Raw genomic sequence first — 15,673 nt, 5'->3', positions numbered from 1 at the left:
ACTTAACTTGTGTTGGTACCAGAACAGTTGTCTGTTCTTTCTGTAAAAAAAAAAAAGACTTTCTCCTGCTCTTGACCATATCTTGTATGGGTTCAAAGTTTGAACATACTTGTGTTTTCAGGTTCATGTGTTGCCTAGAGAGCTCCAGCCTCCACTGCTGTTTGCTCTGCCTGACAATACAAGATTTGGGCTGGTGGACTTCCCTTTGCACCTTCCCTTGGAGCTGCTAGGAGTGGATACTTGCCTCAAGGCTTTGACTGCCATCATGTTAGAGCATAAGGTAAAGTGTTCACATTTCTTTCAAAACAAATAAGCCTTGCTTTGTTTTAAATGTTTAAGTAAGCTGATTTATTGTAATTTATATGAAACATAATCTTTTTCTATTTAAAAAATCTTTAAGAGTGGAAAAGAAAATTGTTTTCTAAATTTGTTTGGCTCCAAAATATGAACAAAGTAAATATAGACTGCAGAAGAGAAAAATTAACTAATGAACTCCAGATAAACTCTGGATATACAATGTATAAATATTTCAAGTCACAAGTCACAAAATTCATACATATATCATGGCTAGACCATCTTGAAAATCTTGCAGTGAAAGTCACACAGAGGCATGTTTCTTGTACAAACTAAACAGTTGTAAAATACATCTTGAATCATCTTCATCTTTATTTCTTGAATCATCTTCATCTTTATTTCTGTTGGATGGTGCAATGATTTCTTCTTAAAACTTGTGTTGTCTAATTTAGAGACTTTATCTTAAAACTAATATTTGGAGTTTAAGAAGAAACTATCATCATTGTATTTTGTTAATATACAAGAAACAATAACAATTATCATAGTGTTATATCAGAGAGACTATGGATATTAAACATTTACCTAGTTTTCTTTTCAATTTGACACTTTAAGAACTGTTTGTTTTATTGACTGGTCTTAGCAAATGCCTTTGAGCTGGAAATTGTTCCAACTGTAAACCTCACTACTGATACTTTTGTGCTGCAATGATTTATTGACTGTTTGCTTTGTGTTGTCATGAACAGGTGATACTACAGTCCAGAGACTACAATGCCTTGTCCATGTCTGTCATGGCCTTTGTGGCCATGCTGTACCCCCTGGAGTATATGTTCCCTGTCATCCCTCTCCTTCCCACCTGCATGGCCTCAGCAGAACAGGTAATTAGAGCCAGCAAGGCAAATAAAGAAGAAAAAAAGTCAATGTATTTACACATATGATTTGATTAGGGATTGATTCCAATCTGATGGCTATTGATTTCTCACACAGTTGCTGTTAGCCCCAACGCCATACCTTATTGGTGTGCCTGCCAGCTTTTTTGGTTACAAGAAAGACTTCCCTCTCCCAGATGATATTTGGTTAGTGGATCTGGATGGAAATAAGGTATTGATTAATAAGTGTATAGCCCAACTCTTCTATAGTAAAAGACAGGTTTTAAAATTAGCTTTTGACATTCAACTTGTGACTGCCCGTGAAAGAGATCAAATAAAAAAAAATTATTTCAAGAAACCATTTAATTTCAATTGTCTGGCCTAAGACCGTGAACTTTTCTTTGTCAGTTTACTTCTTCTCTGGACAGAGAGAAAAGAGTGAGATAAGTCCCCTTCCATCCTGGGAGAGATCTCAAACTTAATGAGTTCTTGTTTTCTTGAAGATTTTACTCCCTGCCCCCCTCCCTCCCCAAAGTAATGTCCACTACATAAAAGTGTGCAAATCCCCTGATGAATGTGTTAAGGTTATAAAAACATAATATATATATATGTTAAACTAATTAGAGTGGTAGTATGTAGCTCAATAAAAACAGATTTAACAGTCTGTTCACACATGTAATAGACATTTTGAACTGTAAACCTGACAAAAATGTATAAACAAAATTCCCCTAAACATTGAAATCAGCATTTCAAAAAGTTCTAGTTCAACAACCATTATGCTCTCTAGCTCCTGTTGGTTGAACCAGGCCATGGAAGTGTGTCATCTGCACAACATCCTGCTGTTTTCATGGAAGGGTGTAAACAAAAAAAAAAGTACAAATTAGAAACTATTTTTGTTAGAATATTGACTTTGTTTGTGTACACCTTGTCTGTATAGATAACTACACCTTCAGGAGCAGAAATGTTGCCTCCATTACCTGAACCAGAGGGAACTGCATTAAAAACACATCTGAAGCAGGTGAGTGACTTGGTACTGCTTATGATTTGCAGAAGTTAACATTAAAAGTAACTAGTTTGTAAATATTATTTTCAACCAATAGATTGTCAATAATTTAGATATTTGTAGGCTTCCACCATTAAGAAATGAGACTATCTAATGCTTTAAGCATGTTGATTACTTAAAACTCTAACCACACAATTTTTTTATCAAATGGATTACTTTTTCTATGCTATGATTTGGTTGTAAACCAAAGGCCTAAATATGCGCATTAAGCTAAATGAATTGCAAAGCTTGAAATAGATAAAAACAGTTTCTAGGATACAAAGCATAACAAGGATGTATGTTGTTCAAAATATGTGGATGTTTTTTGTCACATATCAAACAGAAGTACAAAGTCTAGAAAGACAGGTATTTACATTAGTTTGTTGTTTTTGGTTTGTTGTTGAACTAATAGGAAAAAAAAAAGATAACATTGTAACTGGATAATTTGAGACATAGTCATAGTTTTGCTGTTGATCTAACCCTAGACCAGTGAAATGTTACAACAATGTGTTTACTGTTCTTGCATTGAGCCTGTGACTAACTTAATCTAAGTTTTGTATCTATACAACTTTTCCAGTGTATTACTGACAAGGTAATCCACACATTGAATCCATATCTAGATTAGCTTTGCAGTAGAAGTTTTGGTTCCTGGTCTAATGTAGCATACATTATTGAGCTTTTGTAGTTTCTTAAACTGATATACACTGAAGAGACATTTTACAGTCAAATAATATTTTATTCTTCTTTACTAAATCTATATATGGCAATGCTGAGATGTAGCTTTATCTCTTAACTTATCAAACTTATCTATAAAGCAAAAAATAAGATGCCTCTATTAAAGGTTTTTGAATGCTGTACTGTTTTTGTATTTACATCACATTTAACTACTGCTCCACTTGGGAAACAAGAAGAGTAGTTTACTGAATTATGCAAATATTTTGTATGAAGGTGTGTGCCAAAAAAGTATAACCTCTATATTTTCTTTCCCCTATCCTATCATTTAGATGCCATTGTATATTTTATCTATTCACTAAGGAACATCCAGAGTAAAATCTCATTTTCTGTTTGGACTATACAGTACCTTCAATTCAATAACACTTTCAGTAACATATTGCTTAACTACTATCCACCACTAGCTATTAGCTGCTTAATAAAAGTATTCATCAATGAATATTGGATTGCTCAGACACAAAAAATAAATAAATTCTTTTGAGTTTTGAGGGGACCATCTAGTCTTGTCATGGATAACTAATGGCAATCTGGTGTTTCAAGCACTAGGCATAAAAAAAGACCAATGCTGCAGCTGTGTGTATCATTAAGTCTAGCTCCAACATTCAGGATGATTCATTCTTGCTCATACTTAATCATCTCAACAAGTTTTCATACAGGTTTAGTCCTCAAGTTGAATTTTCTCTTTGTTTTTAGAATGTTGAAATTGTAGTTGCAATTTTGATCTCTCCTTGCTCAATTTATAATTTGAATATTTGAAACAGTTTCTGAGTCTCTGGCCCAGGAATTGATTTGAGTTGAATTAGCTGAACCTTTATCTGGATATTTGTCACATGATTTCATTGTCTTTTAGTCTCCATCTTGTGAATGAACCAAAGAATGCAATGGTATTGACTGACCAGTTTGTACTACAATCTGGAAACATTGAACCATTACTAATTATACATGTTTAATAAGCGCCAGGATATACTGTGTGAGTGTGTATATGTGTGACAGTTTGTAGAAGTAGAATAGACAGTTCATCCAGTAACTTGACTAACAAATAACTTGGTGTTGGGTGAGAATAAAAACATAGAGAACAGTTTTACAGGCCTCAAATATGAAATCACAACCCAATCCTATTTGTTTCATATATGTTAACAAATAATATTTTTTAAAACTGCCTGCATATTGAACTATTTTAAGCTGTAACAAAATGATTACAATAACTTATATGTTTCTAATAACACATTCTTTAGCATAAGCATGTATATAATTTACACAAAACTTTTTTTGTATTGCCATCTTCAACAGTTTTCTTGTTATACAACACATGTTGATACATTATGTAATATTCACTTTGTGGGTGATTAAGAATGTAGAACAAATATTTGTAAAGCCTAACTACATGCTTCTTTTTCTCTCTCACTTTTAAATAGTTTACAAAATAAAGAATAAAAACACTTTTTTTTCATTGCTTAAACAAATGGATTACTGAAACATTTAAGGAATGTAATTTTTTTAGATAAAAAAGTAAAACATTTGGAAATGTGTTTCAGTCAAATTTATTCACAATTTATTTATATTCTCAAATTTATTATAAAAGGTTTAAGCTGTTATTCTAGTTGAGATTTGAAAAAACAATAACAAGGTGACTTATTCTCAACACATTGTGCTGGAAAGCACTGCTGGATGTGCATCTTGGTCTGCTAGATTGCTATCTTGAAATCAATACTAAAGTTTCTTTAAGACTTTTCAATGGTGACATTTCTTGTTTTGAAATCAATCAGAACAAATATAAAACCAGAAAAAACATTTAAAATATTAAAAAAAAAACACAAAGTTTATATTGTAAATTGTACCAGTTTAGATCAGTCATGTAATTATATGTATAATTGACCTTAGAAATGATAAATTTATGCAATTAGAAATACTTTTACCATTTGTTTTTGCTTAGTTTTTAGCTTTCTCAATGGGCTATGATCCTGGACCAGTTGGGAAAGGGAGAGGGGAGAAGTGGTATCTTGTGAATGTTTACATGATTGTTTTTTAAATGCATAATACAGAAGTTCACTTAGGGCTAAAGAATCCTCAGGGGCACTATTCAACTTATATCACCTCATTTGACAAGTATGATTTCTTTCCCTTGTTCAAGATACCAAACAAAATAATTAATTACCAATAGTTAATTTCTAATTGGTTAATTTTTGTTATTGATTCTTGTGTTGTCAAGTAAAAGAAATAATTGTGCAAAATTTCAACTTAATCCAAGATAGGGTGTGGGAGAAAAATAGTGTACAAACTTTTTACCATACAGAGTGAGTTGATATAAGTTTTGTAAAAATACTTTCTTTAATTATTTATTTCAATGAAATGTGTTCTATTTATTGAGCTGATTGTTTCTTCTTGTTCTCATCAAATGAGTCAATGAATTAATTGTCATGCTTCCTCCCTCTTGATATTATACCTACTTGCAGACTTCTTCAACATGCTTGTAATTACTTAAAGGTTTTTTGCTTCTTGTCCCTCAATAATATTTTGCCTGTGTGAATATAACTGGCAATGACTTCTTTATAAAAACAACAAAGTTAATTGTCTCCTATAAATCTTCAGCAATAAAATGAATTGTACAATATCATCCTTAAAAATGTTTGTTTTTAAATTGGAATGAGAAACAACATGAAACTTTTTCTCAATATAAAATAACAAAAAAGTTTAGAACTTTAATTTGCAACATAAGAAAAGTTTTATCATAATAAAAATGAGACAGACTTAAATAAAAAGAAACTTTTTAGACAAAGTAATTTATAAATAGCATTAATAATAACCTTAAATGTGGGCTAATCTGGAACTGCATGTTGGCCTGTACACTTTTGTTTTGTATCTTTTTCCTTTCTATATTTTGGTCTTTTTTTTGTTTCTTTATTACTGCTTGGTATTGGACTTAATTGCTTTCTTTGCATCCCATTTTCTTTTGTCTTTGGGGATTAAAGGCACTGGCAAGCATGAGCATGACACCACAGCCAATTAAAAACCTTGATGCTCTTGCCCAGAACCTGGATCTCTGGCAGCGGAGGGACAGCCTAACTTCAGCCACAGGCTTCAATCCTCTGATCTATGGCAATGATGTCGATTCTGTGGATGTGGCCACACGTGTAGCAATGGTGAGTAGCCAGTCACAATTCAGTTAGTACTTGTTAATCTGATTTTCTTTTAGACCTAAATGTATATGCAACAGTTGAAATAAAGCTGACATATTTCTATGGCAGCATGCATCAACTTTTAAAAGTAAGAGCAACAAACTTGTTGTTATACAGTCTAACATGTTTTGTTTTCTTTTAGGTAAGGTTCTTTAATTCTCCAAACACTTTGGGGAACTTCACAGAGCACACCAGAACACTTCGCCTCTACCCCAGACCTGTGGTGGCCTTTCAGCTGTATAGTTTCCTAAAATCTCGTGCAGATAAAACTTTGTTCACTTCTAAACTGGCCAGGACACAGGTAAACAATGTAGACAATGTAAGGTGTCATCATTATTTGGCTTTAATTTGACAGGAGTTATGATGTTACTAGCAAACAAACAAGAAAGTTTCTTGAGACTGAAATCAAAGGGAATTGTCTTCATGACTGACATTTTTTTAGTCCCATTGTTTTTGCTGATCCACATTTTTAGACTGATATATAGTGCTGACATTAAAAAGGAATTAATAAAACTTGAATGAAACAAACAATACTTGAAAATAAAACAACTAAAATTTTGTCTAATTTCTTTACTGAGGCCATAACCAGTTGGTAGGTTTGCATAGTTGTTGTATCAATTGTACACCTTGTTACTTTACTCTGCAGGCTGTGGAGTATCTCTCAGAGTGGTCTCTGTGTCCCACTAATCTGGTCTACCAGAGAGTGCAGACAGCTGTTTATGACCCAAGTCTGATTGGAGACAAACCCAAGTGGTATGCACAGCAGCTTCAGCCAGTAGAGTTCCACATCTATGACAACAGCTCCTCCCTTGGGGCGGCCCTGACCTCAGTCTCAGAAGAGCAGAGCGATGACAACCCAACAGATGAAAGTGGCAGTGATAGTGATGGAGCAGACAGCACAAGCTCGTCTTATTCCTCCCTCAGTGACTTTGTGTTAGACTTGTATAATAGTGACATACGCGGGGAAACCCCTTGTAAGTAGACACTCCTTTAGGACCAATCAGCATGGAATATCTATTCTTCTCTTTCTACCCATAGGTTGTAAGCATGCCAAGACATTCAGTACAAGTTGCAAAACAAAACATCTCACAATTTTTAAAAACATTTTTAATCATGCTGTTATATTGATACAAAAAAAATTCTGTTCAATTTATCAATTATTTTCTAATGGGTTTTATTTATTCACATCTATAATAAGATTTTAACACTGCATGATATAGTTTGCTAAATTTCTTTTTATTATTTTGTATATAATTTATTAAAGTTGACATAATATAAACTATTGGCATTGTAAAAAGTAAATAAATTTATCTTTTAACTAACTATTTTAATGAGCATCCATACTATATTTAGACAAATTGAGCTTGCATTGAGTATGCTTGTACACTGTACATATTTGATTATGTCTGAATCATGTGGTTGCTTCCAATATTTACTGATTGTCACCAAACAATTTTAAAATGATATGCTGCATGTTGACATTGGCTTTGATCACTGCTTGTATTTCTAACACAGCATTTTTACCAGAGCGACAAATCTTTGCTGTTGATGAGTCCAAAGTGTATTCTCCACCAAGTAAATTACATCTGCCTGATGCACCCGCCACTAACAGCGACTCTGCACTCTCCCTTCAAGAGGACAGCGATATGAGCTCGTCTGCCTCTTCTAGCCCATCTTATAGTCATGATGTCACTGACAGGCATGGTGGCAAGGAGGTTAGTCCCTGTCTGCCAGATTTCTCTTTTGACCTTTAGTGCTTAGTGCTTTTATAGTTTTGTAACAAAATATTTTTTTCTTTGCTACTTTTTTTTTCTCTTTCCTTTGAGCATTGGATTTTCAAGACTGACCATATGACAGATGAAGAGTTTTATAGCTACTGCTGAAAAAGTATTATGTATAATGGTCTATTATTTTCTCTTTCTCCACTAGTTGTCTGTCTTCTTCTTGCCAGGCCTCCAGTCCAAAGTAAAATTAACTCGCCCAGCCTGTCCAGTGACGGGCAGTGACAGGCACAGCTCTTGGTTTTATGTTGCTCTTGCATGTTAAATGATCATCAAATATCTCATACTATCCCTTGATAGACTAACAGCTCTAGGTTTTATGTTGCATGATATGATTTGTTCCATTTTTTTTTCACTACAGTAGTTAAATATTTAAAATTTAAATGCTTTATGTTTTTGAAAATTCATCTTACATTGTTAGTTTTTCTTTTACCAGGAGAATGTGTTCCGCTATGATTCTGGGAATACAGTTGACACAAGAAGACCAGTGATTAGGTAAGTTCAAATAATCTAGACAACATTCATCTGTTTCAATTCTTAGTTCTTGCTTTTTAAGCTCAAAAAGAAAACAAAATAAAAATGATGTTTCACTATTATTATTTTTTTTTGCTTGGCATATTAATGACTTTAATGAGAATGAATGCTTTAAAATTAAAAAGAAAAAAAAAAGTGCACTTTTAGTTGTGCATCTTTATTAGATGAAAGTGATAGGTGCAATTTTTTCAATGATTGAACAACCTAATCTAAAAATTCAATACCTGGTATGGTAAGCTGTTGGTTACTAAAGTTCTGCTTGTTTTTCATTTAGTTTCCCCCAAGACTCCATCAATGTCAACATGTCTGCTAACCCACCAAGCTCACCACATAGTCCCCACATAACTAGGACCATGTCCCAGTCCTCCCAGTCACCTAAAACTCCTCCACCTAGACCTGCAGTACCTCCAAGTCCTGGGGCTAGACTCACACCTCCTGTGGTGAAAAAGCCTCTTCAGTTGGCAACGGCAGGCCTAAGGCCATTGGGCGTGAATGTACCAGGCACAAAAAACTTTGCTATTAACAAGGTAAGTTTCAACACAAAATTAATAACATTTGAATGTTTCATTATTAAAGTAGACAAACTATCTTTGAATCAGATATTTTTTGTCAAAGCTCTGAGGCTGGCAGATTGGCTAGCTTATTAGAGCTGCTGGGTCAAAAAGCTCAAATCATACTCTAAATGAGAATTGTTGGATGTAGGATAGACCTGAATTGTATGGGGAATTAAGGTGGATTGTCATGAATTGCTTTGCTTCCTATCAAGGGGACTTTGAATCCTGAGATAGGTTTGCTTAGCGCTTAAAGACAAAACGGAAACCTCCCAGATACCCCATCTCCCCACAGGTCCACAAAAGAGTTTGGACTGTAGAGCACTGACCATTCTATAAGCAAGAAATATGTGCTATACAAAAGCAATTTTTCAAAATAAATATAAATGATTTTTTTTCTCTTCTTTGTTTCTAACTAGCCTAAAACTGAGAAGTCTGCCACTTCATCTATCATCTCTACTATTAGTAAAGAACTGACAGATATTGCTCACTCTGCTACCAGCACCGCCTCCGAGTTATTTGGTAATTGTTAATTGATTATTGACAAGTGATTTTGTATTTTTGGTACAAACTTTGAATAGGTGAACATTTTGTGTTTTATGTTTCAGGAACTAACAAACCCATGACCCAAACACCAGTCCAGACCAAAGCAGCAGCTCCAAAACCTTTCACACCTCTTGGTTAGTGGATTTCTATTAACAGACGATAATTAAGCTGAGTTATTGAGTTATAAATATTTAGTGAAGTCACTTTATCATAAAGTAATTGGTTATTGTTAAGTTGTACAAAATAATGACTGAATCTACTTTGGATCAATCAAATTCTTGATAGTATCTTTAAAGACATTGTAAATGTATTTTAAATTACTTTTGCTAAGTTGAATGTTTTCATTTATCAAAATAAATTGTTTATAAAAAGACTTGTAAACTTGTGCAGAGTGATTGTGATGAATTAATTCAAGCTACATAAGGAACTACTTATTCCCTCAGGCAATCGTAAAGCTCTGGTAGAGAAATCAGGACTCGTCAAACATGCAACTAATAGAAAGCAAAAAGAACCACAGAAGTTGTCTCCAGCAGATGCCAAAGCTAACTCTAACAGGTATGTATTGTTCACAAAATATGCATACCATATTTTTACCACACTTTTCCTCCCTGAATCACACATACACACCCTCTTTTTATGTTTCCCCATGAGAGATTAGTGAAAGATACTTGATGGTATTAAAGAAATCGTTATTGTTGTGTAGTGTAATGGAAAATAGTATTTAATTTATGCAAACTGGCATGTAATAAATGGCTAGCTTTTAAAGCTGGCTAAAGGGGCTACAGTTATTTTAATGTTTAAAACACAATTTCAGCAGTGTTTTGATATTTTACTACTAGGCTTGATTATCTTGGGAATGATCCTATTAGAAGGATACGAAGGAAAACAGAAAGAAATTGTATATGTGCTGGGGGTTTGTAAGTTTAAAAATGTTTCATTGTTTTATTAATGCTTTGAAAATGTTATTTCTTGTTTATTTTGATATTTGGATTAATTTTAATATTTATTCTTTAAATTTTCCTATTAGAAAGCCAATACCTTCATTCTTGATTCATTTATTGAGTTATAATTATATCATCCATTTGTTCTTAAAAAAATGTGGCATTTTAGACAATGACAAATTGCAATATTTCTTCAAAGGTTTGCCTATAAAACTTTAGAACATATGTTTTAAGTTTGTTAAGTATAGTATTGTTCCATTCAATGAAAATCTATTGCTATTCTTGCCAGTGACAACCAACAGTTTCTAAAGGAAGTCATCAACAGTGTCTTGGAGGGGAAGGGGGTGAGTTGGATGAAAGTCAATAGAATCAACAAGCTGATGGAGGATGAGAACTACAGGAATTTTGTTGTCAGTCGACTAAATCGAAACTTAGATCAGAAAGTCTCAGAGGATGCCTTTCATATAGAGGATGTGGTAAGCCCCTAGGATAATTATTATCATAGTCTGTTTATCATAGAGCATGTGAAGTAGAGGATACTTCTATGGTCTGATATAATCTCATCTCTTGATCATCTGATCAGCCAAAAGGTCTCAGTTTTTTTTTAAATTGTAATAACAATAGCGGCAATAGGGTTAACTGTGCTATCAGCTCACTCTTGTAATACAGCATGCTGCTAACTGTGTCAAAGTACAAGGGACAGTACTGGTATGATTATTGCACGTGAATATCTCCCGCTTTTGAGAAGGCCTTCAGGGAATAGATCTAGAGACAGTGTGTAAGAGAGTACAGCACAGGAATCAGTATGGTACTGTTAGTCCAAAGTGAAGTCAGGTCAGTACTGTTAGTCCACAGTGAAGTCAGGTCGGTACTGAGTTCTCGAGTGAAGCAGTACAGATCCAGGATACAACAGAAAGAGACTAGTAGAGTTTTGTACGGCAATGTGATTATGTACAATGAAGCATTTGTAGTCAGTGTATCATATAGCCAATAGTGTAGCATTGACTGCTATTTACTTTTTAAAGTATCACATTATTTTGGATCTCTTGTTGTCAAGTTCTTGAGTTGGATGTGTTGTGTTGAGCAGTGTTTGCAGAGAGCCTGATAGGATTGTAACAATATCTTCTAATTGTATTACTACACGCAAGTTTCCTTACTGCTGAAATTTCAAGGTTTTATTTTGTTTACTAATAAAACTAAGTACAAAAGAAACTATTATAATCACATAGGACTATTTGGTATAAAAATAGAAAACATTCACATTGGACTATTTGGTAAAACTATAGAATACATATTCTCTTGTTAGAAGAATTGTTTTATGTTTGAATATTCTTTGCTCATGTATGTGGTTTAATTATAAAAAGTGATAAGAAGAAGTCATTCTAAGTCTTAGAGCACAGTGATAATTACATGCAGAATACATGCACAGCATAGTTTAAAATACTAAATCTTTTGACACATTGGTTTTAAACACTCAATGGAAATTGAAATAAAAATGTGCTAAGACTGAAGTCAGTTCAATAAACAACAGAACCCTTCTTTGCTACATATCAAAATTCTCTAGGAGTCTTTAACATTATAACCTAATCATAGTATTAGGTCACAAGGGGGGTTAGATATTATTATACTAATGTTGCTATGTTGTCATGACAATGAATAATTTAAACTAAGAATTTTTTTTATATATTTGTAATGTCATGTGAAGATGTGAAAATCTGGTAATTTAAACTTTTGATCTGAAATGTGTTCAGTTTTGTCCCATTCTGCTCCCTTATTTCAAGCCGTGTCACATAGAGAAGAGGAGTGCTCAATCCTATGGCGATGACACATTAATCTCTTCATTTCTGTTTTGTTTAATAAAAATCTTTCTTGGTTGGCAGGGGATAAGTTGTTAAAGGATTTCTTTCCTTGTTTTGTCATTTGATAGGCCTTTGCTTTCTCTCATTACTTTTTATTTGTTAAAGCCAAACTTTTAGTTGTTCTCAGATTTTGACTTGTTCTTCTTCTTCTCAGTGTGTCAGCCGAAATGTTTTCAAAGGCATACTGACCTTGATAAAGTCTGTCATCCATGGCCTTGGCCACACCATCAACAACCATGGTCTGGGTGGGATGGCCTCAGCCTACATGGTGCTGGAGATAGCGCACACCCACTACTGGGCCAGGGACCCGTCCAACAAAAGTGATCCCAGCATGACTCCAGAGGTAAGATAATGATGTCTAGACCCATGCAGGCATCAACACTCATATATTTTATAATAGTCTAATACTTAACTTCAGTGTCTTAACATTTCTGACAGAAAACATCTCTGCATGGAAGTCATGAAAGCTTGGACTCACCTAGTGGTAAACTATCTGATGATATCAGCACATCTAGTAAGTATTGCTTAATATTCTTTGTGGCTTCTCATTGATTGCTTCCTGGACTTAAACCTTTTATCATAAATAATAATAAATGGGTAGAGGTTTTTTATTTTAATTTTTTTAAATATCAGAAATAGTCTTTAAAATTGATCTTGGCAGAAATGTCTATTAGTATGTAAGCTGTATGTTTTGCATGAACATGACCATGGAAACAAACTTTTTATTTTAGAAAATGGATTTTTTAAAACATATTCCCTTTCACTTCCTTCCTTACCAGCTGACCAACTCTATTAGTCATTTACATTTTATTCCACCACACCATGACACACACACTTTGCCCCATCCCCACTTTCTCTGCAGTGCTTTACTGTCATTCTCAACTTAGTCTTACCTCCCTCTACCTTGAAGGTAAGCAGACTTTCCTGCTCCTCTATCTTGCTTGAGTCGCTCCACCTTTCCTCTCACTGACTAAACTGTAGTGTACACATTTCAAACACTCTAGATCTAGACATTGCTAGCTAGTGGCATGGGGACAAGTGTTCAAGACATTTTGTTTGTTCAGTGTTTTGGGCCTATCATTGTGTTTTCAAATAGGATGGAAGTAGTAAACAATACAAAAAAGTTGTAAAAACAAAAACCCTTCTATAAATGTATGCTTAGATAAGAACTGAGAAGTTGTATTATATTAGGGTCCAATTTCAATTGTCTAGTCTGTTGCTGGTACATTTATGATAGGGACTTTCTAAAGCTATAAAATAAAATAAACATTTTGATTTTGGATGCTAGGAAATACACATTAGGACTTAGCAAATAAAAACCCTAGAGAATACACAAGCACATTTCAATCCTAGAGTATCTACATTCTTATCAATCACTGTAGGCATCTCTGTTTGGGAATAATTGCAAGAAATAGCTTAATAGATGTATATAAAGTCATTTAAATAAAGGTTTAAGGTTCCATTTATTGACTTATTTTAAATGTGGACTCTATACTTGCCATTAAACTAGTGCATTGGGTTGCTCTCTTAAATGTAAATTTCCACCCAGACATATTCAGTCTTTTATAACCTAGAAATGGAGAACAAATAATGTTGGCTAAATCCTTACACTTAGTTGCAGATATTTCATGTCATGTAGGTTTGATATATCTTTTGTTTCTTAACTGCTCCTCTTCAGTTCATCTATTTGTTCAGTAGAAAAGGAATAGGAATTGAACAACAAATCTTGTCAAACCTTTAGTATGAAAACTTTGTGTTCTTGTCTTGTAAACATTTTTTAAATGACTAGTTAATGTGAAGACATGAAGACAATATTATATATAATATAATCTATATAATATACTAATGTGAAGCATACAATAAGCTCAGACCATCTCAGTGGCCTAGCATCAATTATTTCCATTGTTTTGTTCTAGTTTTCAAAAGTTCAACCCTTAACAGTAATTACAGATTAGTTTGTACACCCAGTCACATTGAGGCTAAACACTAAACAAATGTTTCTGGTTCATGTTGGTTGTTCTCTTTAGTTTTGTAGCACTGCATAGAGGGCAGCACAAGGCACTTAGTTTTCTTTCTAGTTTACTATTCAACACAAAAATTAAAGTCTACTGAAGGTTAAACAAAATGAATGTTCATATATTTTCTAAACAAATTATAAACTTGTCTTGATTTTTTTTTATCTGAGTAAAAGTAGTGAGCTAAATAAAATAAAAAAATGAAATATATTCTTAGAGAGTATATTTACAAATTTGATTTTGCATTCTTTTTTTAATCTGGAAAAGTAAATCCTTTAAAAATAGTGTACATCATTACATGTCTTTATGAATGCTATTCCACTGTACTAAAACAACAAACAACACTTTATTTAGTAAATATAGAATGTTCTAGATTATTGTGGTAGTCTTATGTAGTAGTTGATATGTTATTGGACTAATTCAGTTTTTGTCCTTCCTGTTTGTCCAATTCTTAGAGTGGTGGCAAAGCAAGCGGGGATCTATTCCCCAGGCCCGTAACTCACCTGCCCCCACATCACATTCCAAGCCCCACCCCACTGCCACAACAGCCGCCACTCATTCCACCATCAGTGTAGCTCCATCCACCTTAAACCCGAGCGATACTTTGACCTCCTCTAGCCCTAGCACAGAGTCAGGCAAGTTGTACATTTTATTGTCCTAGCTAGGAGAGATGCTTTCTTCAGCTGTGTAGGTTTACTGACATCTTGCCACAAATCTGCAGGAAGCATCTTTCTTATAGATTCATTTCCTCTGCTTGGCTTTTCACTTTGCATACTTGAGTTTTGTGTTTGCTTAGCAAATTTTGTGCTTAATGCACTCAATTAACATTTGATATAAAAAAAAATAGTCTTGAAAAATTGACATAAACATTGCTTTTTCAAATTTAATTTCTATTTTAATTTATTTCACTTTTTTTTTCTTTCTTTTTTAAAATATCAGTATGATAATGATAAACATTTGTTTAAAGCATATAATCTACATTAAACTGCATTTAACCATTTGAAATGTTTGAGGAAACATTTAATTAATAAATTGACTTCAGTCAGAGAATGTAGTAATAAAAATGTAAATAATGAAATCAAATTTTATAGTAATAAAAATATAACTAATTCTAAGTCTAGAAAATTCCTTTTGTTGAAGTAAAGCTTATAAAATATCTATTCTTACTACTGTTGTCTTTGCTTTTGATTGTTTTGTGGTTTGAATTTATAATTGATGTGTGTGAGTTATCACTGAATTACATTAGGCATGCATTGTACTGCTCAATATTTCTTTTTTTTTTATTTACTCTCACTATGTAGAAAAACTAAAAACAAACTATACAAGACAGAAAAAA

General features: G+C 33.4%; 1 protein-coding gene across 13 annotated transcripts in view; it reads left to right on the top strand.

Annotated features, from left to right (window-relative positions):
- LOC106072697 (MAP kinase-activating death domain protein-like) overlaps positions 1 to 15,673 on the top strand; it is a 64,767-nt gene that overhangs the window by 30,402 nt on the left and 18,692 nt on the right. For 7 of the 13 annotated variants that reach the window (XR_008780298.1, XR_008780299.1, XM_056044968.1 and 4 more), the window contains 19 exons: positions 122 to 280; positions 1,038 to 1,169; positions 1,279 to 1,392; positions 2,098 to 2,178; positions 2,780 to 2,794; positions 5,904 to 6,074; positions 6,253 to 6,411; positions 6,757 to 7,084; positions 7,626 to 7,825; positions 8,328 to 8,386; positions 8,700 to 8,952; positions 9,396 to 9,498; positions 9,585 to 9,656; positions 9,966 to 10,077; positions 10,362 to 10,439; positions 10,753 to 10,939; positions 12,477 to 12,665; positions 12,761 to 12,836; positions 14,793 to 14,972. Coding sequence is in view for 11 of the 13 variants with exons in the window: in XM_056044968.1 (XP_055900943.1) it covers positions 122 to 280; positions 1,038 to 1,169; positions 1,279 to 1,392; positions 2,098 to 2,178; positions 2,780 to 2,794; positions 5,904 to 6,074; positions 6,253 to 6,411; positions 6,757 to 7,084; positions 7,626 to 7,825; positions 8,328 to 8,386; positions 8,700 to 8,952; positions 9,396 to 9,498; positions 9,585 to 9,656; positions 9,966 to 10,077; positions 10,362 to 10,439; positions 10,753 to 10,939; positions 12,477 to 12,665; positions 12,761 to 12,836; positions 14,793 to 14,972 (2,668 nt within the window). In the remaining 2 variants the exon portion in view is untranslated. The remainder of the gene's footprint in view (positions 1 to 121; positions 281 to 1,037; positions 1,170 to 1,278; positions 1,393 to 2,097; positions 2,179 to 2,779; positions 2,795 to 5,903; positions 6,075 to 6,252; positions 6,412 to 6,756; positions 7,085 to 7,625; positions 7,826 to 8,327; positions 8,387 to 8,699; positions 8,953 to 9,395; positions 9,499 to 9,584; positions 9,657 to 9,965; positions 10,078 to 10,361; positions 10,440 to 10,752; positions 10,940 to 12,476; positions 12,666 to 12,760; positions 12,837 to 14,792; positions 14,973 to 15,673) is intronic. The other 6 variants (XM_056044972.1, XM_056044973.1, XM_056044970.1 and 3 more) reach the window with 6 other exon arrangements.

This window comes from Biomphalaria glabrata, chromosome 10, assembly GCF_947242115.1.
Source record: "Biomphalaria glabrata chromosome 10, xgBioGlab47.1, whole genome shotgun sequence".
In the NCBI taxonomy this organism is placed as follows: domain Eukaryota; kingdom Metazoa; phylum Mollusca; class Gastropoda; family Planorbidae; genus Biomphalaria; species Biomphalaria glabrata.
Note: the sequence above shows the minus strand (reverse complement) of the source record. Positions and strands in the feature narration are given on the sequence as shown.